The following is a 27,231-nucleotide window of genomic DNA, read 5'->3' as shown; positions in this document are numbered from 1 at the left end:
TCTTCTTTGGGAATTTAACCACAGAGGGAAAAAAAATGGGGGGGGTATAGATAAGCAAGATAGGAAAAGCAAGAAGTTAAAATGTATTTTTTAAACATAAATGCAGCAGCTCTGAACAAATAATTCCACTCACTCTGATGCAGAATTACTAAACCCAGCAAAAGAAATTAGGAAGAATCCTAACATAGCTTAGAGTTAAATAAACGGTCAAACAGACAAAAAGGCAAAAGATAAAGCCAGAACAAACAACTCTCTCTACTTCAATTATAAATACTGGGGACTTCCCTGGTGGTGCAATGCTTAAGAATCCACCTCCCAATGCAAGAGACATGGGTTCGAGCCCTGGTCCAGGAAGATCCCACATGCTACAGAGCAACTAAGCCCATGCGCCACAACTACTGAGCTTGCGTGCCACAACTACTAAAGCCCGCACCTAGAGCCTGTGCTCCGCAACAAGAGAAGCCACCGCAATAAGCCTGTGCACCGCAATGAGGAGCCGCCCCTGCTCGCCGCAACTAGAGAAAGTCCGCGCGCAGCAACAAAGACCCAATGCAGCCAAAAATAATAAATAAAGTAAAATTTAAAATAAATAAATAAATAAATAAATAAATAAATACTAACTAAGGTGTGTAAGAAATGAAATATCCCATCCCAGGACTTAGTACAATCCATCTCTATACTTAGTAGACCAGGTCTATCTTGAGAAAGCTCAAATTACTTTCTGAAAATTGAATAATTTTTTCATAATTTCAATTGATATTAATTTTCTGCTTAAAAGCCAACTTTCATAGGTTTACTTAGAAACAGAGTCAAAAGCCCTAATGTGATCACATCAGTAGTTGAATCAGATTATACAAACATTTTTGCTATTACAGAAGCTTTAAAAAGACCTTTGATGTAATAACAATACCTAAAAACAGAAAGTAACCTAATTATAGCCCCAGTCTGTTCATTTGAAAAAACCAGAGACACTTCCTTTCTCAAGGGTATATTCTCTGTGCATGTGTGAGTGGGTGGGGGATACATGGAAGGCTTTAGGAGGTGAAAGCACCAAACAAAGAAACTGGAAAAATCCTGAGACAGGAGTATGTGTACTTCAAACAATGTTCTTCCACCACCAACCAGTGCCCAGGAAGCCCATCTTCTCTCAAAGGGGCTGAGAGATGGTGAGATGCTATTGTGTCTGGATTGGATGGGATTCTCTGATTTCATCGGGTCCCAAGAGATGTGTTATCTATTAACACAAAAACACAACAAGAGTATTAGTTGTACAGCAAGGTCCAAGCCGGCAGCTGCACGGAGGAGTAATGGGAAGTGGATACTGTTGGTGCCCTACCCAGATCCCTGTATCAGGCCAGTTGACCTACGTCCCAGCTGCTGTGAGCACTGTGAACTGCTAAGGCTAACAGCTTCCTTCTTCTACCAGGAATTGCTGTTTGGCCAAGCTGGGGCCTTCACCTGGGAAATTATGCTGTAGCATGACCCTCCCCCATGGCTCTCAAGGACTGAAGGACACAAGGGTACAAACAATTGAGGGAATGAAAAGTCCTTCTTGCCTCAGGGTGAGTCCAACTCTGTGACGTAACTCATGCTCCAGAGCTCACTGTGGGATCAGGCTGAGGGTGGACTCCAGCTGGAACCCCCTCTTGCTTAGCACCGACACCTGTCCTAACCTCTTCGCTCACCCCTTTCCTCCTAAGGGCTCTTCCTCCATAAATCACAGGCACCCTAAGCTCAGTCTCAGGTTGTCCTAGGGAATCTGACATAAAGGAAGAATGTGAAATAAAGTAATGAGTGTGGTAAGTACAGAGACGGGCTACACAAGACAGCCTGGGGCTGAGGGAGACAATGGCCAGCACTTGAGAAAGGGTTCCTGTGGGCCTAATTTAAAAGAAGTTGGAGTTTATTTAAATGAAGAAAGGGGAAGGGAGCAGGACAGCATTCCTGCAGGCCTGGTGGAAGAAACAGATGCCCAACGGTGGAGGAGAGAAAGAGCATGGCCGGAGGGAACTGCATGCAGGTGGCTGCAGCTGGAGTATGAAGTGAAATGCCCAAGAAGCTGGAGATGTAGCTGGTGGACCAGCAGTGGCCAGAGCAAGTCATGTGTATGTGTCGCTCCCTACTTGTTGTTTTAATACCAGCACGTCTCCTTTCCATTTCTGTGTCTCATTCTACAAGTCTTCCTTTCTCTGTTTCCACTGCTCTAAATGTCACATACTTCACAGCTATCTGACTCTGGACAACTTACTCATACATACCCCAAGTCTCAGTTTCCTTACCAACGAAATGAGAATGATATCGGTACTCACTTCATCGAGTTGGGGACTGACTGAGAGGATGATCCAGTGCCTGGATCAAAGTGGGTGCTCAATGTTAGCTGCCTTCTCCATCACCCCTAAATCAATATTTATTCTCTCTGTCCTTTAGCTGTGTATAAGAGAGGACTGAGGTTTCAAAGAGATTAGTCGTCACATTTACCAAGTAGACATTCTCTGTTTGCCATTCAAATAGAAGTAAGATCATTTTTCATTTCAAAGTTTTTTAAAAATAGTTTAATAACTCCCCCTTTTTTAGTTGATCAGTCTACTCCTGTCTGATGGAATAAACTTTATAGCTTGTAATGCCTTCAAAGTGTAAAGAGGTACACATGTCTGTATTCTACAATATAGTAGTAGAGTAGAGCGTTCTTTTCCTAAAGGATTCTGTTTAATATAGAAAAAGCAATGTGGATGGATCACTTATACATACTTAGAAGTTAACCTTTCGGGGAGATTAAAGTGCTGCTTTTATACTTGGATTCAAAATCCCCATGCGTTCTATTTTCTGAGTTTCTCAGTAGGAGAGCCAACCCACCGAAAATCTCAGGGAATCGAGCAAGGGGTGGGGGGTGAGTAGGATGGTGTCTCCTTGACTTTTCTTTGTGATTTTTGCATTTTAGACATAAATGAATTTAGATGTTCTCCTAGTCCGAGGAAGAGAAAGCTGAAGGGGAGGGGACACTGGCTTCCATGAAACAGAAAAGGTCTTCATTAGTAGTCTGCAGGGCTCTCCCCAGAGCTCACTGCTAGGAAGGCCAGATGTGAGAAGGGGACTGGAACCCTGAATGTACAACAGCCCCTCTAGCTAGGGACTGTTTTACTCTGCAGGTGGGGTAGAGCTTAAACAAGTCTAAGTTTGAATCCCTGCTCTGCTACTTAGCAGCTTTTTTGACTTTGGGCAAGTTACTAACTCTTGGTTTCCATACTTGTAAAATGTAATAAAAACCTACACTGCATGGAACTGCTCATAAGGATTATAGTAAATGGGAACATGTATCTAAGCACTTAGTATAGCACCTGGTGTGCAGTGCATGGGAAACAACTGTACCTGTTGTTGTTGTTGTTACTGCTGGACCCAGTGATTTTTTTTCTATAACCTCGATATAGAAATATTAGCTCATCTTACCAACAGGGAATGACAAAGAGTTTCTCTTGCCCTTTTCCCTTAAAATAAAGAGAATTCTGGACATTTCTATGTAACCCTGCACATCCCAGCAAATACACTTTCATCTCTTTCCTCCTTACGCAGGGCAAAGCAACCCTACATCCTGGTGACGGAAAGAAGTGAAGGAGCAGCTCTACAATGGGCGTCACAGCTACCTTAGGGGAGTCAGGTGTAAGAGGTATTTGTTCAACTGGCCACAGGCCAGGCATCCAACCATCCGAGAAAGCAACACATTCTGTCACTGACCTTGGAGAGGGGGACCGGTTCCAGCAGTTGCCGACTTACAGAGGGTTCAGTGCTAGAGGAAGAAGTCCTCTCCAGTATGTGGATGCTCTGAAAATACATGGAAATACAGCCTAGGGTTAGAGAACCCATTTCTCATGTCAATGGACATGGGGGTGAGACCACACAGATCACAGTAAGAACAGTGAGCTATATTAAACATCACAAGTTCCTGAGGGGACCAAAGGTAGCAACAACTGTAAGAAAAATGCGAGGATAAGGATTTTGTTTTCTCCCCTTATGGATCTGCTGGTGAATTTCTGCTGCAACGCTGGTTTCAGTCTTAGAGAAAGAGTCAGAGAACACATATATTAAAAAAAAAAAACATGGAATATGTCTCAACATTTTTATAACTATGAGAATGGTGGCACACCTACTACTTAGACAATTAGCCTTACATAGAAATATTTGCTCATCTCTCCAATGGCAGGGGACAAAGAGAAAGGTCTACATCAAAAAGCCCAGAGCCTTAATACCATTTAGTCTCTAGAGTTTCTTATAATCCTTATAGGATAATTATATATTATAATATTATAATTATTATAATTATAATAATATGACAATTCTTAAATGCACAGAGAAGAAAACAATTCATCACATATAATAAGCAGTAGACGTCTTTTACAAAGACTATAAAGAGCATTCACAGATCAGTGAGATGACATTCCAACAGGAAAAGAGGCAAAGTATATGAACAGGCAACTTGTGCAGAACATTTGAAAAGATGTTCAACTTCAACCACAGAGGTTTTCAAAGAAGTGAAAACCAAAATAATAATGATTTTTTAAAAACCCATTACATTCAAGAATAGATCAGCGTTGGGGGAAAGGGAGTATAAACTGGGTAGAGTCTTTCTAAAGAGGAATTTTGCAATTGTATTAAAAAGTCTTTGGGAAAAAAAGTACCTGCCGCAATGACCCAGCAATCCCACAGTTAAGTCTTTACCCTAAGGAAATGATCAGATTGGTATGGAAAGGTATAGGAACAGATGTGTTCTAAATGCTTACTAAATGCTTCTAATGCTTACTAAAGCATTATTTTATTATAGTAAAAAAAAAAATCTAGGGCTTCCCTGGTGGCGCAGTGGTTAAAAATCTGCCTGCCAAGGCAGGGGACAAGGGTTTGAGCCCTGGTCCGGGAAGATCCCACATGACATGGAGCAACTAAGCCCGTGCGCCACAACTACTGAGCTTGCACTCTAGAGCCCGTGAGCCACAACTAGTGAGCCTGCGTGCCACAACTACTGAAGCCCGCGCGCCTAGAGCCCATGCTCTGCCACGAGAGGTTCCCGCAGTGAGAAGCCCGCGCACCGCAACAAAGAGTAGCTCCCATTCACTGCAACTAGAGAAAGCCCGCATGCAGCAATGAAGACCCAATGCAGCCAAAAATAAATAAATAAAAATTTTTAAAAAATCTAATACATATGAGAATAGTACAGACTTATAAGGATATAACATGCAGTGAATCAAAGTGACAACACGAATTTCTGTTTATTGGTATGAAAAAATAGCCATGATGTTCTGTCAACTAAACAATCAGGCTATGAGGAGTATGTAGAATATGATGATGTTAAACATATAATCAAAATATATTCCAGAATGTTAACAGTAGCTGTATAGAGGTGGTGGGATTATAGATGATTTTTAATTTTTTCTTAATTTTTTTCTATTTTTTTAGTGCAAAAAATATACATCACTTTATATGAAAGGATAAATCTGAAAGACATTAAAGGATAATTCAATGGAGTTAATATTTAGATATAGGCTGAAAATGTAACATTTCTCCTCTAGTTATAACATTTCATTGTTTCAATAGACAAAGTTGGATTTTATTTACTTATTAAGGTCTTTTTTTAGTATCTCACTAGAAAACTATCAGATTAATGTTTGCTTTTTTCATAAAGAAAATTACACTTTAACCTGAGCCAATTTATTCTAATTTCTCTAGGTTTTCAAGCTTTTGGTTATTTCTGTTACCTTGAAAACAAGAAGTCTGATCGTAAATTTTTTAAATCCTACCTGAATGCTTTTTTAAGTCATTTATTAGAAAGAAAATAACTGAAGTGAAAGACTTAGGAATTGCTCCTATTTCTCCAACTTGTGAGGAAGCAGAAGAAATAAGAACAGATACTTTGGGGCCAAATACAAAGTTGGGCAGGGATGGTGAGAATTCCTAATCTGACAGCTGAAGTGTCCAAGGACAATTTAAGCATTAAATGGGACTCTGATCTTTCCATTCCCAGGTTCACTTGAATTAGCAGGGAAAAATGATACAAGGGACTGAGCTTCGACATACTCAGCGCCAGCGCCTTTTGTGTGAGGTTCAGAATCAAAGGCATACTACAGAGAGAAAAACAGGGAGTGTGTGTTCAGATATTTAACAGACAATGGGACCCCTATCATTTGAATGTTGGTGCATTTAATGGTGTCTCAGAGGTCTCTGAGACTGTCCTCAATTCTTTTCTTTTAAAAAATATTTATTTTATGTATTTATTTGGCTCCATCGGGGCCTAGTTGAGGCACACGGGAACTTTGTTGCGGCATGTGGGATCCTTCATTGCGGCTCTGGGCTCAGCAGTTGCAGCGCACAGGCTTAGTTGCCCCGTGGCATGTGGGATCTTAGTTCCCCGACCAGGGATTGAAACCTAGTCCCCTGCATTGGAAGGTGGATTCTTAACCACTGGACCACCAGGGAAGTCCCCTGTCCTCAACTCTTTTCATTCTTTTTTCTTTATTCTGCTCTGTGGCAGTGAATTCCACCATTCTATCTTCCAGCTCACTTATCCGTTCTTCTGCCTCAGTTATTCTGCTACTGATTCCTTCTGGTGTATTTTTAATTTCAGTTATTGTGCTGTTCATCACTGTTTGTTTGTTCTTTAGTTCTTCTAGGTCCTTGTTAAATGTTTCTTGTATTTTCTCCATTCTATTTCTGAGATTTTGGATCATCTTTACTATTATTACTCTGAATGATGTGGTACATATATACAATGGAATATTACTCAGCCATAAAAAGGAACAAAATTGGGTCATTTGTAGAAATGTGGATGGACCTCGACACTGTCACACAGAGTGAAGTAAGTCAGAAAGAGAAAAACAAATATCATATATTAACGCATCTATGTGGAATCTAAAAAAATTGGTATAGACGATCTTATTTACAAAGCAGAAACAGAGACACAGACATAGAGAACAAACGTATGGATACCAAGGGGGAAAGGAGGGGGTGGGATGAATTGGGAGATTGGGACTGACATATATACACTATTGATACTATGTATAAAATAGATAACTAATAAGAACCTACTATATAGCACAGGGAACTCTACTCAGTGCTCTGTGGTGACCTAAATGGGAAGGAAATCCAAAAAGGATGGGATATATGTATACATATAGCTGATTCACTTTGCTGTACAGTAGAAACTAACAGAACATTGTAAAGCAATTATACTCAAAAAAAAAAAAAAAAAAAAAAAAAGACGGGGCTTCCCTGGTGGCACAATGGTTGAGAGTCCACCTGCCGATGCAGGGGACACGGGTTCGTGCCCAGGTCCGGGAAGATCCCACATGCCGCGGAGCGGCTGGGCCCGTGAGCCATGGCCGTTGAGCCTGTGCATCCGGAGCCTGTGCTCCACAACGGGAGAGGCCACAGCAGTGAGAGGCCTGCATACCGCAAAAAAAAAAAAAAAAAAAGACAATGGGAACAAATGACCTGGGACTTGCATTATTTACTTGTTCATGTAATATTCTGTATGGGATCCTATTTAAAACATAGCAGCTGAATATGAAATTTAGATTTCGTCTGAGATCATATAATTAGGCACTAAAATGAGAATTGTTGTTGAAGTAAAAATTGTATTACTTCCTAGGATATAATCATCTCCTCTCACACCCCTTCATTCTCTTTTTTGTGTTTAAAAATGACAAAAGTGGGCTTCCCTGGTGGCGCGGTGGTTGAGAGTCTGCCTGCTGATGCAGGGGACACAGGTTCATGGCCCCGTCCGGGAAGATCCCACATGCCACGGAGCGGCTGGGCCCGTGAGCCATGACTGCTGAGCCTGCACGTCCGGAGCCTGTGCTCTGCAACGGGAGAGGCCACAACAGTGAGAGGCCCGCGTACCGCAAAAAAAAAAAAAAAAAAAAAAAATGACAAAAGTAATACATGCTCATTATAAAAAATTCCAGTACAGCATAGAAATATAGAAAAGCAGTCAAGGGCTTCCCTGGTGGCGCAGTGGTTGAGAGTCCGCCTGCCGATGCAGGGGACGCGGGTTCGTGCCCCGGTCTGGGAAGAGCCCACATGCCGCGGAGCGGCTAGGCCCGTGAGCCATGGCCGCTGAGCCTGCGCGTCCGGAGCCTGTGCTCCGCAACGGGAGAGGCCACAACAGTGAGAGGCCCGCGTACCGCAAAAAAAAAAAAAAAAAAAAAAAAAAGAAAAGCAGTCAAAGTTCCCACCCCACTGTTACTCACTGTCCCCACCCCTCTAGCTTCTGCAGCAGTGCTTCTCAAAAGGTTGTCCATGAGCCCTGGAGGTCCCCAGGGCCCTTTCAGGGCATGTGCAAGGTGAAAACTGTTTTTATAACAATACCAAGATGTTATTTGCCTTTTTTACTCTCATTCTCTCACTAATGTATAGTGGAGTTTTTCAGACGATACATAACATAAGGATCCTTCTCTATCTTCACACTTGCAGATGGCTAGGCAATAAAATACACATAACATTGCCTCCGGCTTCCCCCTCCCCCCAACAAATAAACATGGTAAGAAATGCAAAACTTGGAAAGAAACCTGACCTTAGCAACTATGCAGGCAAGAAATAAAGGATTAACTCAGGAACTCAGCCAGGTGGAAGAAAGTAAATTGCCTAATTTACAAATCAAGCCACAGAAACAGAAATCAATTTAGGATATTTAAAGTGTGATAAAAAATGAGTTTTGTCTCTATATAGAGATCTGGGGATACTTAAAATGTTGCTGGGATTTTGTGGGTCAGAAGGGTTAGTGACCAAACAAACCAGGACAGCATCTGTAAAATACCTACTGCAGTACCTGTCACAAGAAACACAATATTAGTCTTTTCTCCACCCGATTTTACAAAAGTTCATATTAGGAAAGAAAAGTAAGAGGTTCATTCATTTCAAACATTTATAATATAGTACACATGTAAACTGAATGAACAATCCAAATCCCAAATTTTGTTGATTTTCCAAGGAACAGAGAATTATAAAAATGTTTACTAAGATACAGTAAGTACATGAATATTTTTATTACCACAAACATACGTATATATTTTACTGAAAAAGTAAAGCATGATTTATAAAACTACCGGCTGATACCTATTATTATAAATGTAACTAGCTTCAAAAAATAAGCTATTTCGGGCCTCCCTGGTGGCGCAGTGGTTGAGAGTCCGCCTGCCGATGCAGGGGATACGGGTTCGTGCCCCGGTCTGGGAGGATCCCATATGCCGCGGAGCGGCTGGGCCCGTGAGCCATGGCCGCTGGGCCTGCGCGTCCGGAGCCTGTGCTCCGCAACGGGAGAGGCCACAACAGTGAGAGGCCCGCATACCGCAAAAAGAAAAAAAAAAAAAAAAAAAAAAGCTATTTCATTTAATTTTCATAATGATAAGAAGCCAAAAGCTCTTAAACAAACTTGTGCAGTATATTGTATATTTGTATATTATTCGAACGTATCATCTATCCAATAATAAAAAATTAATCCACTACCTTAAGAACTGGCTTCAAACTCATGGTTTTTAAATAAAAGCCAAAAGTATATCCCTGAAGTTTTGTAATTACACACACAACCACTCTTTTTTTTTTTTTTCCCGGTATGAGAGCCTCTCACTGTTGTGGCCTCTCCCATTGCGGAGCACAGGCTCTGGACGTGCAGGCTCAGTGGCCATGGCTCACGGGCCCAGCCGCTCCGCGGCATATGGGATCTTCCCGGACCGGGGCACAAACCCGTGTCCCCTGCATTGGCAGGCAGACTCCACTGCGCCACCAGGGAAGCCCCATTATTTTTAATGAAATATCTAAGTACTTGAATGCTACGTTTTTAATACTGCAGATATGAAGAAGACAGTTTGCAAATCTGTCATACTCAGTCTTGGATTCTAGTTCAACTGGATGCTCCATGAAAGTAAGAACCAGCTCATCTTCACCTTGGTATCCCACTCCCTTTACCCCTAGCACAAGGCCCTGCATACCATAGCCAGTCAATTTCTAGAATTTTTCAGTGCTCTCTGATTAATTTGTAGAGAACAGTCCCTCAGCAATCATTAACACAAGATCAGGTATAAAACTGCCTTCTAGCTTCATCTTGGAAATATCAAAATCACAGCTCCAATAGAATAGAACTTTTGAAAACATTTTAAAATAAGGACTTTTAAAATAGAAACATCTGGTGAATTAATCACAGAGCTCTTGTTTATTAGATTTAAAGCTGTGACTCGTCAATGGAGAACCCAAAAAAATGTAATGTGGCAACATCTTCAGTAACAAATTAAATCTTCATAACGTTTCCTTTAATATCAAAATTTGTGCTGTACTTCTTTGGACCTTTGTTCACAAGCTGGCTATTTTCATATTCTTTCATGGTGACTTGGAAACACATGCCACGTACCTTCAAGGTGTTATACATATTATATAAGCAGGTTAACTAAAGGGTTACATAAACCTGTTAATTATTCTTTTAAAATCAAGTTTTCTTTCAAATACTAAAATTACAACTTAATTTCCAGGTCAGTGTTTTTTCTTTAAGACTTTTTTTTTTTTTTGTCCCTTGAGCAGTTTTAACTCCACAACAAAACTGAGAAGGTACAGAGATGTTCCATATACCCTTTGCCCCCACCCATGCATAGCTCTCCCCCATTATCAACACCTCCAACCAGAGTGGTACCATTTGTGACAACTGATGAACTTAGGTTCATTCCAGATCAGTTTTTTAAGGACCTTAGAACACACAGAGAAGGTGGAAGTACCACCCGTCCTTTGTTCTCCCTGCTCAGAGAGAACTGATGCACACTTAGCTTAAAACCAGGAGTCTAGCACACATATTTCACTGCAGCTCTTTAATTTGGTAAAAGTTTGTTCCCCAGGTAGCATCCACTGATCTCAATACCTCCTCGGCAGCAAGTGGAAATCTGCCAACATGACTAAAGTCTGGTTTACCTGGTGTCAAAGATGTGGGTAAACAGACAATGAGACATTTAACAATAGCTGAACAGTTTAGTTGCGACTCCCGCAGAGAGAAACATGACTCTCAAAAGGAAAGTCCACAGAACTGCTGAATGAGTCTCTTGGTTTGTCCAGCCTGTCGTTTACTTTAATTTCATTTTAAAGATGTAAAAGAACTGCTGGAAATATTTTAGGTTGTGGTTACCAACCTCTGTACAGACTCACTTTTCGTACAAATTTAAGATGTAATAAGGAGAACTGGACCATTACTCTCTGAATGTTAACTCCGTTGAAATTGTTTGTCTTATTATTTTATCTAAGCTATTTTTCTATTCATGAATTACATAAAATAGTTTCAAAGAAAAATATCCAAAATGATTTATAAACTTCTAAAGTATTTTCTTATTCAAGCTTCTGGCTGTTAGGCTTGTCTCTCTTCTAGTTCTACCTAATTCTGACATAGCAACACTATTTCAGTGATACTAATAACCTTTATAGTGTTGATGATGATGATGGTGGTGAGAGTTAATATTTACTGCTTCCTATATCCCTCTCTCTATGCTTTCCATGGATTATTTCATTCTGTCTTCATAAAAAGCCTTTAACTAATTAACTATTAAATTTATTTTATGGCTGACTGAACAGAGAGAGGCACAGTAAGGTTAATGACACAGAGTCAATAAGTATTGGAGTTGGAATGGAAATCAAGATTCTCCTCTGGACTCCAAGCTTTTAAATACTACCCTCTACTAAAGTTAAAGCTAATGTTAGATGACAAAAAATTACAGCAATTTCAAGTAGTGTTTAACCTCAAGACTAACTGAACACATCTACCACAACCTTTCATGGAAACAGAGGGGCAGAAATGAGTAAAACAAACAAAAAAGGCTACAGCACTCTTAAATATGGTACAACCTGGAGGTTTGTTTCCAAGTTTCAAAAACTAAGAGCACGTCAGCTAGCTTTTACTTCAAGAATGCAGTGTCTGATGCAGAGAAAAGAACATGAGTTTTGCAGTCACACAGACAAGCATACCAACCCCCATGCTGCTATTTACCATGTGCCTTGGGCAGATCATGAAACTTTCTCAGCCTCCATGTTTTCCATCTGTAAAATGGGGGTGTTAATGTCTAGCTTGGAAAACATTGCAAGTCACTGAGTTGGCACCCAGTGTATGGACAGTGCTGCCTACATGCTGTCACACAGCAGGCTTTCCATAAATGGTAGCTAACAGCTCAGTTATAAATGCTGTAAGAATAAATGTTCAGGATTATCATGCATTCTTATTTCCACAGAAAGATGTGTTCAAACACCTTGCGGGTGTACCACACCTGAGTACCCATTTGAAGGCAAAGAATCCATACCTGACATGGCCATTATGTTACTTGGTCAATCTAGCAACCATAGTCAGCACCATGTCATGACCAGAGCGTCGGAATTTACTGAGAAAGCTGACAAAGTGAGTAGAGACAGATGCCCTAGATACCTGCCAGTGGGAAAGCAACAGCAGCGGATGGCAATGCACATTCTGCATCCCTCTGAATGTCTACAGCAGAAGTGGTGCACGGACTTGCCTGCTGCCTTCTTAATAATGTCCTTCAAGGAATTATTTTTATTATTTTTGGAATAGCATAAAATATTAAAATCACCAAAGCCAGAAGGCCATGACTGAAGAAGTAGTAATTCTACTACTTTCTCTATAGTAACAGTTATCTTACTCTCACTGAAAGATGGCAGAATTGCATTAATAATAAATCTCCATATAAGCACCACTAAAATGAATGAAAGCAGAAAATTTTAGAAATAGTGGCTGGGAAAATTCCACACAGCACACCTGGGAAACCCTGAAGGGAGAACCAGCAGTCATCAAATTCTCCACTCTTCCTGTATCTGCACAGAAACACGAAACTCGTTAAGAACCAACAACTATGACCCCACAGTGAAGCGGTCTGTTGCTGGAAACCCTGTATTGTAAGAAATACAGTCAGGACCCATCAAGTGGTCCATTTATAGCCAAGAGTAGTTGAGCAATCCTGACTATGACGTGGTAAAAGGCATATGAAAAAACAGCTCTTTAATTCCCATGGTTGCCTTTCAGCAACACTAGAACCAGAACTTACCTGTGGGCTTAATCCTTACCTGTTGCACTCACAAACGTGCAACAAAGCTACTGAAAACCCCAGCAAATATGATCATACTTCATTACAGCGATTATAACTGAATGGCAAATAAAAGGGACAAACACTAAAAGCCACTTCAAGAGCAAAGGCTCTGGAACGTGTAGAGTTAATAGAAAAGGCAGGAGAACAGTTCTGTATGACTTGAAAAGGACACTAAAGTCAAGTTAATTTGTAATTCTCTACAAGGCTATTAAAATGATCCAGAACAGACAAAGGTTTTCAGTGTGATAATCATTCCCATGATTTTGCTAATAATACAAGCAAAAAAAAAATCATATATAACACTTATGTATGTATATTTGAGGCACAGTGGGTTTGCTTTGATTACACTTGTAAACTCAGAGCAGATATATCTATGACTTGCCTGTATGTACCCATAAATATTTGCTGAATGAAAGAATGAACAAATATTTGCTATCAGATACATAGTGTCTAAGTTCCCACTTTCTGGACAACATGTTTAAATTACTATGAGATAAATATAGATAGTTAAGAGGGCAAAGGGTGGCCCCCATTCTACCTCAGCACCTCAAAAATGGTTTTAAAAATTTGTTCTAAGTTTCCCATCTGGCATATCCTTCAAATTCATTTAATTTTAAATCTTATGCTTACAGAATTAAGGCTTACAATTTTATTATTAAAATAATGGCACTTAAACTGTACTTACTATATCCAAATACTGTTTTAGAGCTACATACATATGCACATTAACTCATAAAATATGACCTTTAAAAATATACATTTTTGACTACAGAAGCAATACATATCCACTGCAGAGATTTGAGGGGAGCGGACAGAAAAGAAAAAAAGAAATTAAAACCGCCCACCACCAGCAATAAACTCTTCCAATATCTTGGTATATCTGCTTTCAGCTTTTTTTTTTTTTTTTTTTTTTCTTTTTGCGGTATGTGGGCCTCTCACTGTTGTGGCCTCTCCCGTTGCGGAGCACAGGCTCCGGATGCGCAGGCCCAGCGGCCATGGCTCACGGGCCCAGCCGCTCCGCGGCACATGGGATCCTCCCAGACCGGGGCACGAACCCGTATCCCCTGAATCGGCAGGCGGACTCTTAACCACTTGCGCCACCAGGGAGGCCCATGCTTTCAGCTTTTTTAATGCATATATACCCTCAATTCTTAAAAACAAAATTGGAATTACACTATATTTTCAATTTAATAGCTGGGTGTTTTTCATTTAATAATATATCATTTTCCCACAGCTTTAAATATTCTTCTAAAGCACTTTTTTTTTTTTTTTTTTTGCGGTGCACGGGCTTCTCACTGTTGTGGCCTCTCCCGTCGCGGAGCACAGGCTCCGGACGCGCAGGCTCAGCGGCCATGGCTCACGGACCCAGCCGCTCCACGGCATGTGGGATCCTCCCGGACCAGGCACGAACCCATGTCCCCTGCATCATCAGGAGGACTCTCAACCACTGTGCCACCAGGGAAGCCCTCTTCTAAAGCATTTTTAACAGCTATGCAATATTCCATTGTACGGCTATGAGATAGGTTATTATAGGTTATTAAATTAACTTCTTGTTGAATATTAGGTTTTTTTCTAATTTTTTAATACCATAAACATACTTTAACAAACATCTCTGCACAGAAATCTTTACATGTATCTTTGGTTGTTTCCTTAGAAGCTGAGTTACCAGGTCCTATGGTATGACTTTTTAAAAGACTTTAGATACACACTGCAAAGTTTCCCTCCAGAAAAGTGGAATTAATTAACATGCCTAGCAGTAGTGTGTGAGAGTGTCCATTTCCCTGAAACCTCACCAACACTGGCTATTGCCATTATTACAAAATCTGCCCTTAATTAGGATTTGAGGTCAAGAAGTCTGGCACTTTAAAGTATACAACATGCATGGGGCTTTCCTTTACTTTTACTTTTGTGGCAGTATTTTAATTACAGCCCAGGAGAGTTTCCGTGTATGCTAGTCAGAGGGATATTAAAATTTTCTATTTGTCCAAGTCGAAAATCAAATAAAGCAGTTTTGTAAACTTATGGTCCTTTGGGATGATGTTTTTATAGTCCTAATGAAACACCTGAAAATGTACTCTGTAATAGCAATGATGTCCAAACCTGGGTGAATAACAGTCTCCTGCGGAAGCTTCTATAAACAACAGATTCCCAGACCTTGTCAACGACCTACGAATGAGACCCTCTGGTGTTCACAACCTTGCTGCTATAAACATGCTGACCCAAACCAGCCAGCTCAAGGTAATAAGATAACTTCTTAAGTGAGAAACTAAGGCAGGCCAAGAGAGCCAAAGTGTTCTGGCAAACATACCAGGGCAAGCAGCGAACAGATTCTTTCTCAGATAATGCTGAGTTCTAAATCACTTGTGGGTAATGAGCGTCTGAGTGCCAGGTGGCAAATTTCCTTCCAGTGGTCTCAATTGCAGCACATTTGACATGGACTGAACACATACTGTAAACACCAAGCAGAAGTGGCAGCGATATCCAAATGGAGGGGAGAGCAAGAAATCTGTGGGGCTGCTCATTTGGTTTCATGGAAAAGGCTAATTGCAGGTTTCAGTAAACAAATAAATGATCAGAATTTCTCATTCCAAAAGCAATACATGTAGTGAAAGTACAGAAAATGTAAAATTCAGGAATGCACAAGGAACATAAAATTCACCTTTGATACCAGTACTTCACAATAATTATTAACATTTTCGTCTATGTACCTTCTGGTCTATTGTTTCCCAGGCCAATGAGGCTGTGAAAAATCACTGTTATTGCTGAGTGAAAAAAAAATGAGGAGGAAATGCATAACTCAAAAATAACTGACAAATGCTGCCTTACGAAGTTCACTTAGACAAGTACAGAAGGCCTTTACTCCCCTAGACATTCCAGCTTATCAAGCCCTACCACAGAGCAAATAGTGAAGTGGTCAAGAAAAGGGGTCCAGAATCAGGCTTCCAGGGAGCAAACCCTGTCTTAGCTGTTTGTTAGCTGTGGCCAAGATATTTCACCACTTTATGCCAGAGTTTAGTTTTCTGAAAAAGGTGATGGTAGTTCAACCTTCCACAGTGAGAACTCATGAGATGTCAGCTGTTGCTGGTGTTGATCTATAATTCATGAACTTTCCCTAATATTTAGACTTTTCAGAACACCCAATTTACAAAATGTACCTAAGTCACAAAAGTTGGTCATAGTGTGAGTTTCTGCAAGTGGATATTATTTGCCTATCGACACTGGTCCTAAGTCCTAAAAGTTAGGTTTCTTGGGATGAGTGGAATCCCCAAAAGCCTAAATTGGAAGCAAGTCAGGAATTTAAACATACGTAGCACCAAGGGCTTTATTTACCAGCATCACTATGGTGAGGACACTGCAGATTTTCATGTTAGGTTAGTATTTCTCTCTGAACTGAGAGCTGGGTCCCAGAGTCATCCAGCAAATCCCTGGATCCACTGAATTCTACGATTTTTCTATTTAGATACTGGCAGATTTCAAATTATATTCCTCTTCACTGATAAGACTGAGGATGATTTAAATTGGAGGTTAGGTATAAATCAAGAATGCTTGAATTCTTCTCTCTGGAAATGAGAAAATTTTTGTTTGAGGATCATTATATTTTTCACAACCCAAAGATGGAAATAGGTTTCATATTCAGAAAATAAAGATACTGTATTTCAAAGCAGTAATTTGGTTATTTCATTTAGCAAAGCTCTTTGAAGAAGATGCTTCAGAGGTTCAATTGGAAGAAAAATATTTCAAGTCAGTTCACATATATACTGGGGATATTTTTATACCTGTTTGTCCAAGAAGAAAACTTGTTATGAAAACCCTGTACATAAAGTATAGTCACTGATGAGGAACATTTTTATTTTCTGGTTTTCTAGATACCTTCTTCACTAATACTGAACATTGCAAAAATAGCAGATGCTGCTGATATCAGAACTGGGTGGTTATATGGTGGTAAACCAGCCCATGGTTACATAAGTCTCACTGAATCACTGCTTGGGACAGCCTTCACATGTTACCAGCCTTCACATGTTACCAGTCAGGACATTAACTGAATGAGCCATGGTTGGTTTTGTTAACTATTGTTGATTATGTATAGGAAACATTTTTAGATACCCATGTAATTGATATCTTATATTAGTTGGAATGATTGACCATAATACTGAATATATATTTTATTAACAACTGGCAAGAAGATTAACTACCAGCTTCCTATGACTGATTAATAATATCATTTTTTCTTTAAAAAGTTCTTTATTTTATGATCTCTGAACTCCTGTAAACTTTAAATCATTATAAGGAATAGCTGGTATTTTTTTTCTTTAATTTTTCATTAAACAAAAAGATTGAGGGATTCCCTGGTGACGCAGTGGTTGAGAGTCCACCTGCCGATGCAGGGGACACGGGTTCGTGTCCCAGTCCGGGAAGGTCCCACATGCCGCGGAGTGGCTGGGCCCGTGAGCCCTGGCCACTGAGCCTGCGCGTCCGGAGCCTGTGCCCCGCAACGGAAGAGGCCACAACAGTGAGAGGCCTGCGTACCGCAAAAAAAAAAAAAGATTGAGTCACTTGAGCATTTACAATGTCTAACCCGGTAGAGCTATAACAATTCACTCTAGTAATGGACACTATCACCTGGTAATTATGTGTTCCAAATCCCAAGTTCTTAGAGGAATAGTATCTGATTTTCTGAAATGACTTGATAGTGACACAAATAAAAATAATCACTGGTTCTAAGCAGGGGCCTTACTTTAAAAAATGTAGATCCTTGGCTGATCCCAAACTACTGAAACTGTCTCTACAGGGTGGCCCCAGTCTTGTATATTGTAAAAAATTCTCTAAAATATGTAATCATAAGGGTAATTATCAAAGCAAACAAACAAAATCCAGTCAGCCAGCCATAAACTTAGCCAATTACATAACATTACTGTAAAATAAGTACTATGAGAAACTGGAAACAACTCTTGTTTTGAAACAGAGTTATCTCCCACCCCACCAATATTTTTAACATCTGTGCAGAATGCTCCCAATGCTTTGCTTCTGTTTGATATCACTGCCTTCATAAGCCTCAGCCATTTATTCTACCATACAATCACCGTGAGCAGCAAGCAGGAGGGTCTGTGCTCTCCTGGTACCTTCTGCTACCTCTGGACCATCCCTCTTCTACTCTCAAAATCCACTGTTCTGGAGAGACTCAGAATTCCCAACTATACTACTTTCTCTCCTACTAATCATCTCCCAACTGCATGATTATTCCTTCACAGCTACCAAGGCCTCTGGAACCTGGTCCACAATCTTCCTCTCCATGCCAACTCCTCATTCATTTGTTCATTCAAATATATTCTGAGCCATATCATATGCCAGGAACTGTAGGAGGTGCTAGGGACACATTATTAACAAAATAAAACCCTTGTTTCCAGCGAGTTTACACTGCAGTGATACGCAATAGAGGAAGAGGATACAAATAAAAACAGATAAATATGTAACATGTCAGGTGGTGGTTAATGCTCTGAAGACAAATAAAAGCTGGTTAAGTGTACAGTGAGTGATGTGGATACACAGGGGAGAGCAGGAGAAGGCTACCCAAAAAGGGTACATTTGGAGAATGATTCAAATGTGTGAGCACACATGGGGATACTTGGAAGAAAAGCGAGATGGTCTGAGGGGGGCCAAAAATGCAAAGGCCCTGAGGTGGCACCCTGCTTGGCACATTGAAGGAAAATGCTGGGGAGAACTAAGTGAAGTGGAACGTGGTAGGAGATGGGACCAGAGAGCTATATGCAGATCCAGGTTACAAATAACATTGTAGACAACGGTCAGCAATTCAAATATTTCAGGAGAGATGGGAAACCACTGGAGACCTTGGAGCAGGTGAGAGGCTTGATCTGACTTAGGTTTTTTTTGTTTTTTTTGTTTTTTTGTTTTGTGGTACGCGGGCCTCTCACTGTTGTGGCCTCTCCCGTTGCGGAGCACAGGCTCTGGACGCTCAGGCTCAGCAGCCATGGCTCGCGGGCCCACCGCTCTACGGCATGCGGGATCTTCCCGGACCGGGGCACGAACCCATGTCCCCTGCATCGGCAGGCAGACTCTCAACCACTGCGCCACCAGGGAAGCCCTGACTTAGGTTTTAAAGGGATCACTCTAACTACTTTGTAAAAAATGACCTGTATGTTGGTCAAAGGTAGAAGCACAGAGAGCAGTTAGAAGACTATGGCCATAGTTTGGGTGAGAAATAAGGTGGCTCAGACCAGGGTGGAGGGGGAGGAGGAGGGAAGCAGAGGTCAGATTCCAGGGACATCCCGAAGGCAGAACCAACAGGATTTGCTGAGGGTCTGGAAGTGGGGTGTGAGGAAAAGAGAGGAGTCGAGGATGGCTCCTGGTAAGGTTTCTGGCCTTAGCAAATGGAAGGACAGCGTTGCTGTTTACTGAGATAAGGGGGACTGGGAAGGAGTAGATCTGAGAGGGAAATTAAGAGTTCAGTTTTGGACATGTTAAAGCTTTGTTGTTGTTGTTGCTGTTTGTTTGTTTTTATTTTTGTCCATGCTGGGTCTTCATTGTTGCGCACAGGCTTTCTCTAGTTGCAGTGAGCGGGGGGCTACTCTTCATTGCGGTGCGCAGGCTTCTCATTGCGGTGGCTTCTCTTGTTGGGGAGCACGGGCTCTAGGCACGTGTGCTCTAGTTGCAGCACGCAGGCTCAGTAGTTGCGGCATGCAGGCCCTAGAGTGTGCGGGCTTCAGTAGTTGTGGCGCACGGGCTTAGTTGCTCTGCGGCATGTCGGATCTTCCTGGACCAGGGATTGAACCCATGTCCCCTGCAATGGCAGGCAGATTCTTAACCTCTGTGCCACCAGGGAAGTCCGGACATGTTAAGTTTAAGATGCCTTCTTAACATCTAAGTGGAGATCACCCCTGGTCACTTAAATATTATTGTGGCTGACTTCCTGACACCCCGGATCAGGGTTTGTCAATTCAAATGCTTTCAAGGGCCAGGAAGGAAGCATGAAGTATTGAAATACAATAAGGAGAAGGAGAGATTGTGGCTGATGAGAAAGTAAATGCCCCATCTAAAGGGGAAGCTGCTCCTGAGCCCAGTCTAGTTGCCATTTGGAATCTGGGCCCCGTGTTCCTTTACCTTCCCATTTTGAAATAGAAAGAAGAATCGGGATTTTCAACAACCAAACCTTAGGGAAATAAAAAAGTTCCATGATCTATCAAATTCAAGTGATGCTCAGTTAAATCAAGTTCTGACTGCAGGATTTATCGGTGTCCTTAATTTATTAATTTAAAAAATTGCAAAAAAAGATTGTGTTCAGCATTTCTCCGATTTACTTGACAGCAGACCCTCTATTCATGCAGCATGTCAAGGGACAAACGTTCCTTGGCACATACTTCGGGAAATGCTGGTTTATACAAAAGTCCTAGATGTCTAATCAACCTATTTCCTCTTTGAAAATTGTAGGGAGTATATACCTTGCAGTTTAAGAGTCACAGTTGATCACACACACAGACACACACACACACACACAGCCAATTTTGTTAGATATTCTAACATCTAATACCAGACTTGAATAAAGTGTGAATGGAGCAATTACTAAAGTCTTCCAACTTGTTAAATACTAAGTGGGGCCTTGACCCTCTCCTTGGTGAAAAAACAGTGAAATCACAGGGGCACTGAATCACTTCATTTCCCATCTCCTCTCCCTCCTTCACCTGCTGGGCTACATAATTTAGTGACAGGAAGGGCTGCCAATTCCTACTATGCACTTGACAGATGTTCTTTGTTTTACTTATCTATGAGGAAGGAAGAAGGGAGAGGACAAATAAACCCGGAATGTAAAATCTGTAATAAAAAGACAAGACTAATATTGTTGCAGGTCTTTAAAAATATCCTCTAGGATACATTAAAATATTTGAGGGGCAAGGCTTGTCTCTGAAGAATTAGAGCGCATAGTCTGTTTAAAGGAGCTCACAATACAGTTGAGGAGATCAGTACATAAAAAGATAATGAATGTCAAATATTGTCAAGAAGTTCTATAAAGTTTAGAGAAGGGAAAGTTCAACGTGGGTTTGAGTGGCCAGTGAGAGTGTCACATGAGCTGGTCTTTGAAGCATAGGGAGGTATCAGGTTGAGAGGAGGGTGGTGGGAATTCCGTGCAGGAAAGACAAGGGCAGAGATGGAGATAAGGCAGGTTTGGGAACCATAAGCAGACAAGACTGTACAGGTTGGGAGGAAAATGGGACACTGAGGCTGGATCCGATCATGGTGGTCTCTGGATACTAAGTAAAGAAATCTGGCCTTAATCATGTAGGTAACTGAAAGTCTTTGAAGGATTTTGGGCATGAATCTGCCAGATTCAGGAAATTCGATCTCAGGAGGTCATAAGGAGCCAGTGAGGCAAGAGCACTCTGCAGGATCCCAGGTTGAGGTGACGAGAGTCTGGTCTGGGGAGCTGACAGTGGGATTAGAAAGAAATTATGATATTATGAAGGAGGAAATAATCAATAGGACTTGTTAACCTATTGAATGTAGGAGAGGCAAAGAAGAAAGGAATGGCTTTGACCCTGGGTCCGTGAGAGAATGATTACCCTCACAGCAAACTGGTTTATACATACTGATTTTTTTTAAATTTTATTTATTTATGGCTGTGTTGGGTCTTCGTTTCTGTGCGAGGGCTTTCTCTAGTTGCAGCAAGTGGGGGCCACTCTTCATCACGATGCGCGGGCCTCTCACTATCACGGCCTCTCTTGTTGCGGAGCACAGGCTCCAGACACGCAGGCTCGGTAATTGTGGTTCACGGGCCCAGTTGCTCCGCGGCATGTGGGATCTTCCCAGACCAGGGCTCGAACTCATGTCCCCTGCATTGGCAGGCAGATTCTCAACCACTGCGCCACTAGGGAAGCCCTATACATACTGATTTAAGGTGACAACGAGGAGAGATGCCCAATCAAGTAATCAGTGATCTAGGACTAGAACTTGGGAAGGACAGGCAAGAAAGGTGCAGTAAGGGACCACTGTATGGTATGCGCTGTGTGCTAGACCCTTTACCAATATGATCAACTTAGGAGAGAAAGAGGGATGGACTTTGCAATTTGGCACCATCTACACAGATATCAGTCAAATCAGGAGAATTGTAACATTCAATGAAGACTACTTCATCACTTTCCCTATGTCCCTTCACTATGAAAACAGCCATCACACAAAAATAGATGCATGAAAATACACTACATCATATTATATCCCAAGATCACTTAGAATTTCTGATTTCCGTAAGTTAATACTGGATTTTAAGAAGTGATGAGACGGGGAGAGAAAAGAACTGTAATTGTTCTTTATTCTTCTCTCCCTTGAGGGGGATTAACAGACACAAAAGAGGAGACAGGAAGGAACCAGAGGAGAAAGTATTTGGGAGAGTTTCCACCTGCTGAGATAAACAAGAATGAAAGTAAACTCTCTCCTTAAAGAATAATAACCATTTGAACAGTGTCTCTTACTTTTCCAGAATTCATTATCAATTTGCAGACGTGCTCCTTTATTCCCATCATAAAACCTTCCATCCACAAGCCAGCCAGGAGTCACACATTCCACCTTTACACGTCCTCTGGCAGACCAGGATCTCAGTTCCTCCCTGTTGTTTAGCACGCTCACCCCAGAGCTCAGGTGCAACAGCAGCTCAACAGTGCATGACAGATGTTTCTGCAGCAGTCAGCAGTCTTTTCCATTTGCCATAATTCTCCAGGGTGAACGGGGTCCATCCCTTCCTTCCCTCAGCAGCCAGAAAGGCCATGCTGCTTAAAATGTCTCTCAATTTAAATGCCCAGGGCAAGGGAAAAATGAAGAAGCCATAATGAGAAAGGACAGAGAGGCAAGTTGAAGGGTAAAGTAAAACTGCAAACTTAGAAAGCATCTCAGCATGCAGTAGGAATTTAACATAAATGTGTTTTCATTCATGGTACTCTTAATTTTTTTAAACTCTAAAAATGTAATGCAATAAACATTATAGCTGTGTGTAATCACAGATATAGTTAATGGTGTAACTGCTTCTAATGAACAGAATGTAGATATCCTCTTTGATTTCTATAACAAAAACACCAATGTCAAAAATTCCCTAGGAGAGCAATATCTGCTCTAGAATCTGTGAAAGATATACACACAAGGAAACCCTGATTCTTACAGATTCCCTTAAAATCTCTGCTAGAAATAGGAGAGGGAGTTCTGACAGGGTTTGTAGACTGAGGGTTCCTTAAGAAACAACCCCAGAAATGCATTCCCACCATCTAAAAGAATGAATTCTCATGTGGAACTGGCTGTCTCAAGACCCAAGTCTGTACTATGGAATATCAGATAACTGATGTGTGTACTTCTAGAAACTAGGCAATATACTTCAACATATAGAACGGGGGAAAAGAGAGGGGGACCTTCAAGATGGTGGAGGAGTAAGATGTGGAGATCACCTTCCTCCCCACAAGTACATCAAAAATACATCTACATGTGGAACAACTCCTACAGAACACCTACTGAACGCTGGCAGAAGACCTCAGATTTCCCAAAAGGCAAGAAACTCCCCACGTACCTGGGTAGGGCAAAAGAAAAAAGAAAAAACAGAGACAAAAGGATAGGGATGGGACCTGCACCTCTGGGAGGGAGCTGTGAAGGAGGAAAAGTTTCTGCACGCTAGGAAGCCCCTTCACTGGTGGAGACCAGGGGTAGGTTGGGGGAAGCTTCGGAGCCACGGAGGAGAGTGCAGTAACGGGTGCAGAGGGCAAAGTGGAGAGATTCCCGCACAGAGGATCGGTGCCAACCAGCACTCACCAGCCCGAGAGGCTAGTTTGCTCACCCGCCGGGACAGGTAGGGGCTGGGAGCTGAGGCTCGGGCTTCGGAGGTCGGATCCCAGGGAGAGGACTGGGGTTGGCTGAGTGAACACAGCCTGAAGGGGGCTAGTGCACCACAGCCAGCCAGGAGGGAGTCCAGGAAAAAGTCTGGACCTGCCTAAGAGACAAAAGGCCATTGTTTCAGGGTGCACAAGGAGAGGGGATTCCCTCCCTGTTTGCCCACAGAAGGCAGAGTGCCGCCTACACGAGCTCCAGAGATGGGCGCAAGCTACGGTTATCAGCTCGGACATCAGAGACGGGCATGAAACACTAATGCTGCTGCTACAGCCACCAAGAAGCCTGTGTGCAAGCACAGGTCACTCTCCACACCTCCCCTCCAGGGAGCCTGTGTAGCCCACCACTGCCAGGGTCCTGTGATCCGGGACAATTTCCCCAGTAGAATACGTGGCACACCTCAGGCTGCTGCAACATCATGCTGGCCTCTGCCGCTGCAGGCTTGCCCCGCATTCCATACCCCTCCCTTCCACTGGCCTAAGTGAGCCAGAGCCCCTAATCAACTGCTCCTTTAACCCCGTCCTGTCTGAGTGGGAACAGATGCCCTCAGGCGACCTACACGCAGAGGCGGGGCCAAATCCAAAACTGAACCCCAGGAGTTCTGCGAACAAAGCAGAGAAAGGGAAATCTCTCCCAGCAGCCTCAGGAGCAGCAGATTAAATCTCCACAGTCAACTTGATGTACCTACATTTGTGGAATATCTGAACAGAGCACAAATCATCCCAAAACTGAGGCGGTGGACTTTGGGAGCAACTGTAGACTTGGGGTTTGCTATCTGTGACTGATTTTTTTCTTACTTTTACGTTTACCTTAGTATAGTTTTTAGCACTTGTTATCATTAGTGGATTTGTTTATTGGTTTGGTTGCTCTCTTCTTTTTTTAAATTCTTTTTCAATTTTTTTCTTTTAATAATTTTATTTTTTTATTTTTTATTTATTTTTCTTTTTTTTCTCCCTTTTCTTCTAAGCTGTGTGGCTGACAGGGTGTTGATGCTCCGGTCTGGTGTCAAGCCTGAGCCTCTGAGGTGGGAAAGCCAAGTTCAGAACATTGGACCAACAGAGACCTCCCAGCCCCACATAATGTCAATCCGCGAGAGCTCTCCCACAGATCTCTGTCTCAGCACTAAGACCCAGCTCCACCCAACGGCCAGCAAGCTCCAGTAATGGACGTCCCATGCCAAACAACTAGCAAGATAGGAATACAACCCCACCCATTAGCAGAGAGGCTGCCTAAAATCATACTAAGTTCACAGACACCCCAAAACACACCACTGGACGTGGCCCCACACACCATAAAGACAAGATCCAGCCCCACCCACCAGAACACAGGCACCAGTCCCCTCCACTAGGAAGCCTATGCAAGCCACTGAACCAACCTTACCCAGTGGGGGTAGACACCAAAAACAACGGGAACTATGAACGTGCAGGCTGCGAAAAGGAGACCCCAAACCCAGTAAGTTAAACAAAATGAGAAGACAGAGAAATATGCAGCAGATGAAGGAGCAAGGTAAAAACCCACCAGACCAAACAAATGAAGGGGAAATAGGCAGTCTACCTGAAAAAGAATTCAGAGTAATGATAGTAAAGATGATCCAAAATCTTGGAACCAGAATGGAGAAAATACGAGAACCATTTAACAAGGACCTAGAAGAACTAAAGAGCAAACAAACTATGATGAACAACACAATAAATGAAATTAATAATTCTCTACAAGGAATCAATAGCAGAATAACTGAGGCAGAAGAACGGATAAGTGACCTGGAAGATAAAATAGTGGAAATAACTACCACAGAGCAGAATAAAGAAAAATGAATGAAAAGAATTGGGACAGTCTCAGAGAACTCTGGGACAACATTAAATGTACCAACATTCGAATTACAGGGGTCCCAGAAGAAGAGGAGAAGAAAAAAGGGACCGAGAAAATATTGGAAGAGATTATAGTTGAAAACTTCCCTAATATGGGAAAGGAAAGAGTCAATCAAGTCCAGGAAGCACAGAGAGTCCCATACAGGATAAATCCAACGAGAAACATGCCAAGGCACATACTAATCAAACTATCAAAACTTAAATACAAAGACAAAATATTAAAAGCAGTAAAGGAAAAGCAACAAATAACATAGAAGGGAATCCCCATAAGGTTAACAGCTGATCTTTCAGCAGAAACTCTGCAAGCCAGAAGGGAGTGGCAGGACATATTGAAAGTGATGAAAGGGAAAAACCTACAACCAAGAATACTCTACCCAGCAAGGATCTCTTTCAGATTCCATGGAGAAATTAAAAGCTTTACAGACAAGCAAAAACTAAGAGAATTCAGCACCACCAAACCAGCTTTACAACAAATGCTAAAGGAACTTCTCTAGGCAGGAAACTCAAGAGAAGGAAAAGACCTACGAAAACAAACGCAAAACAATTCAGAAAATGGTAACATATCAATAATTACCTTAAATGTAAATGGATTAAATGCTCCAACCAAAAGACACAGACTGGCTGAATGGATACAAAAACAATACCCAGACATAAGCTGTCTACAAGAGACCCAATTCAGACCTAGGGACATATACAGACTGAAAATGAGGGGATGGAAAAAGATATTCCATGCAAATGGAAATCAAAAGAAAACTGGAGTAGCAATTCTCATATCAGACAAAATAGACTTTAAAGACTATTACAAGAGACAAAGAAGGACACTACATAATGATTAAAGGATCAATCCAAGAAGAAGATATAACAATTGTAAATATTTATGCACCCAACATAGGAGCACCTCAATACATAAGGCAAATGCTACAGCCATAAAAGGGGAAATCGACAGTAACACAATAATAGTAGGGGACTTTAACACCCCACTTTCACCAAGGGACAGATCATCCAAAATGAAAATAAGGAAACACAAGCTTTAAATGACACATTGAACAAGATGGACTTAATTGATATTTATAGGACATTCCATCCAAAAACAACAGAAAACACTTTCTTCTCAAGTGCTTATAGAACATTCTCCAGGATAGATCATATCCTGGGTCACAAATCAAGCCTTGGTAAATTTAAGAAAACTGAAATCATATCAAGCATCTTTTCTGATCACATGCTATGAAACTAGATATCAATTACAGGAAAAAAACTGTAAAAAATGCAAAGACATGGAAGCTAAACAATACGCTACTAAATAATCAAGAGATCACTGAAGAAATCCAAGAGGAAATCAAAAAATACCTACAAACAAATGACAATGAAAACACAATGGCCCAAAACCTATGGGCTGC

The 27,231-nt window shown here is 41.6% G+C and overlaps 1 protein-coding gene across 18 annotated transcripts in view; it reads right to left on the bottom strand.

The window, feature by feature from the left end:
* OSBPL6 (oxysterol binding protein like 6) overlaps positions 1-27,231 on the bottom strand; it is a 215,300-nt gene that overhangs the window by 64,080 nt on the left and 123,989 nt on the right. For 17 of the 18 annotated variants that reach the window (XM_060105973.1, XM_060105975.1, XM_060105971.1 and 14 more), the window contains one exon: positions 3,730-3,816. In XM_060105973.1, the coding sequence (XP_059961956.1) occupies positions 3,730-3,816 (87 nt within the window). Of the gene's footprint in view, positions 1-1,095; positions 1,227-3,729; positions 3,817-27,231 lie in introns of those variants that run through there. The other variant, XM_060105983.1, reaches the window with a different exon arrangement.

This window comes from Mesoplodon densirostris, chromosome 8 (assembly GCF_025265405.1).
Source record: "Mesoplodon densirostris isolate mMesDen1 chromosome 8, mMesDen1 primary haplotype, whole genome shotgun sequence".
NCBI classification, from domain to species: Eukaryota; Metazoa; Chordata; class Mammalia; order Artiodactyla; family Ziphiidae; genus Mesoplodon; species Mesoplodon densirostris.
Note: the sequence above shows the minus strand (reverse complement) of the source record. Positions and strands in the feature narration are given on the sequence as shown.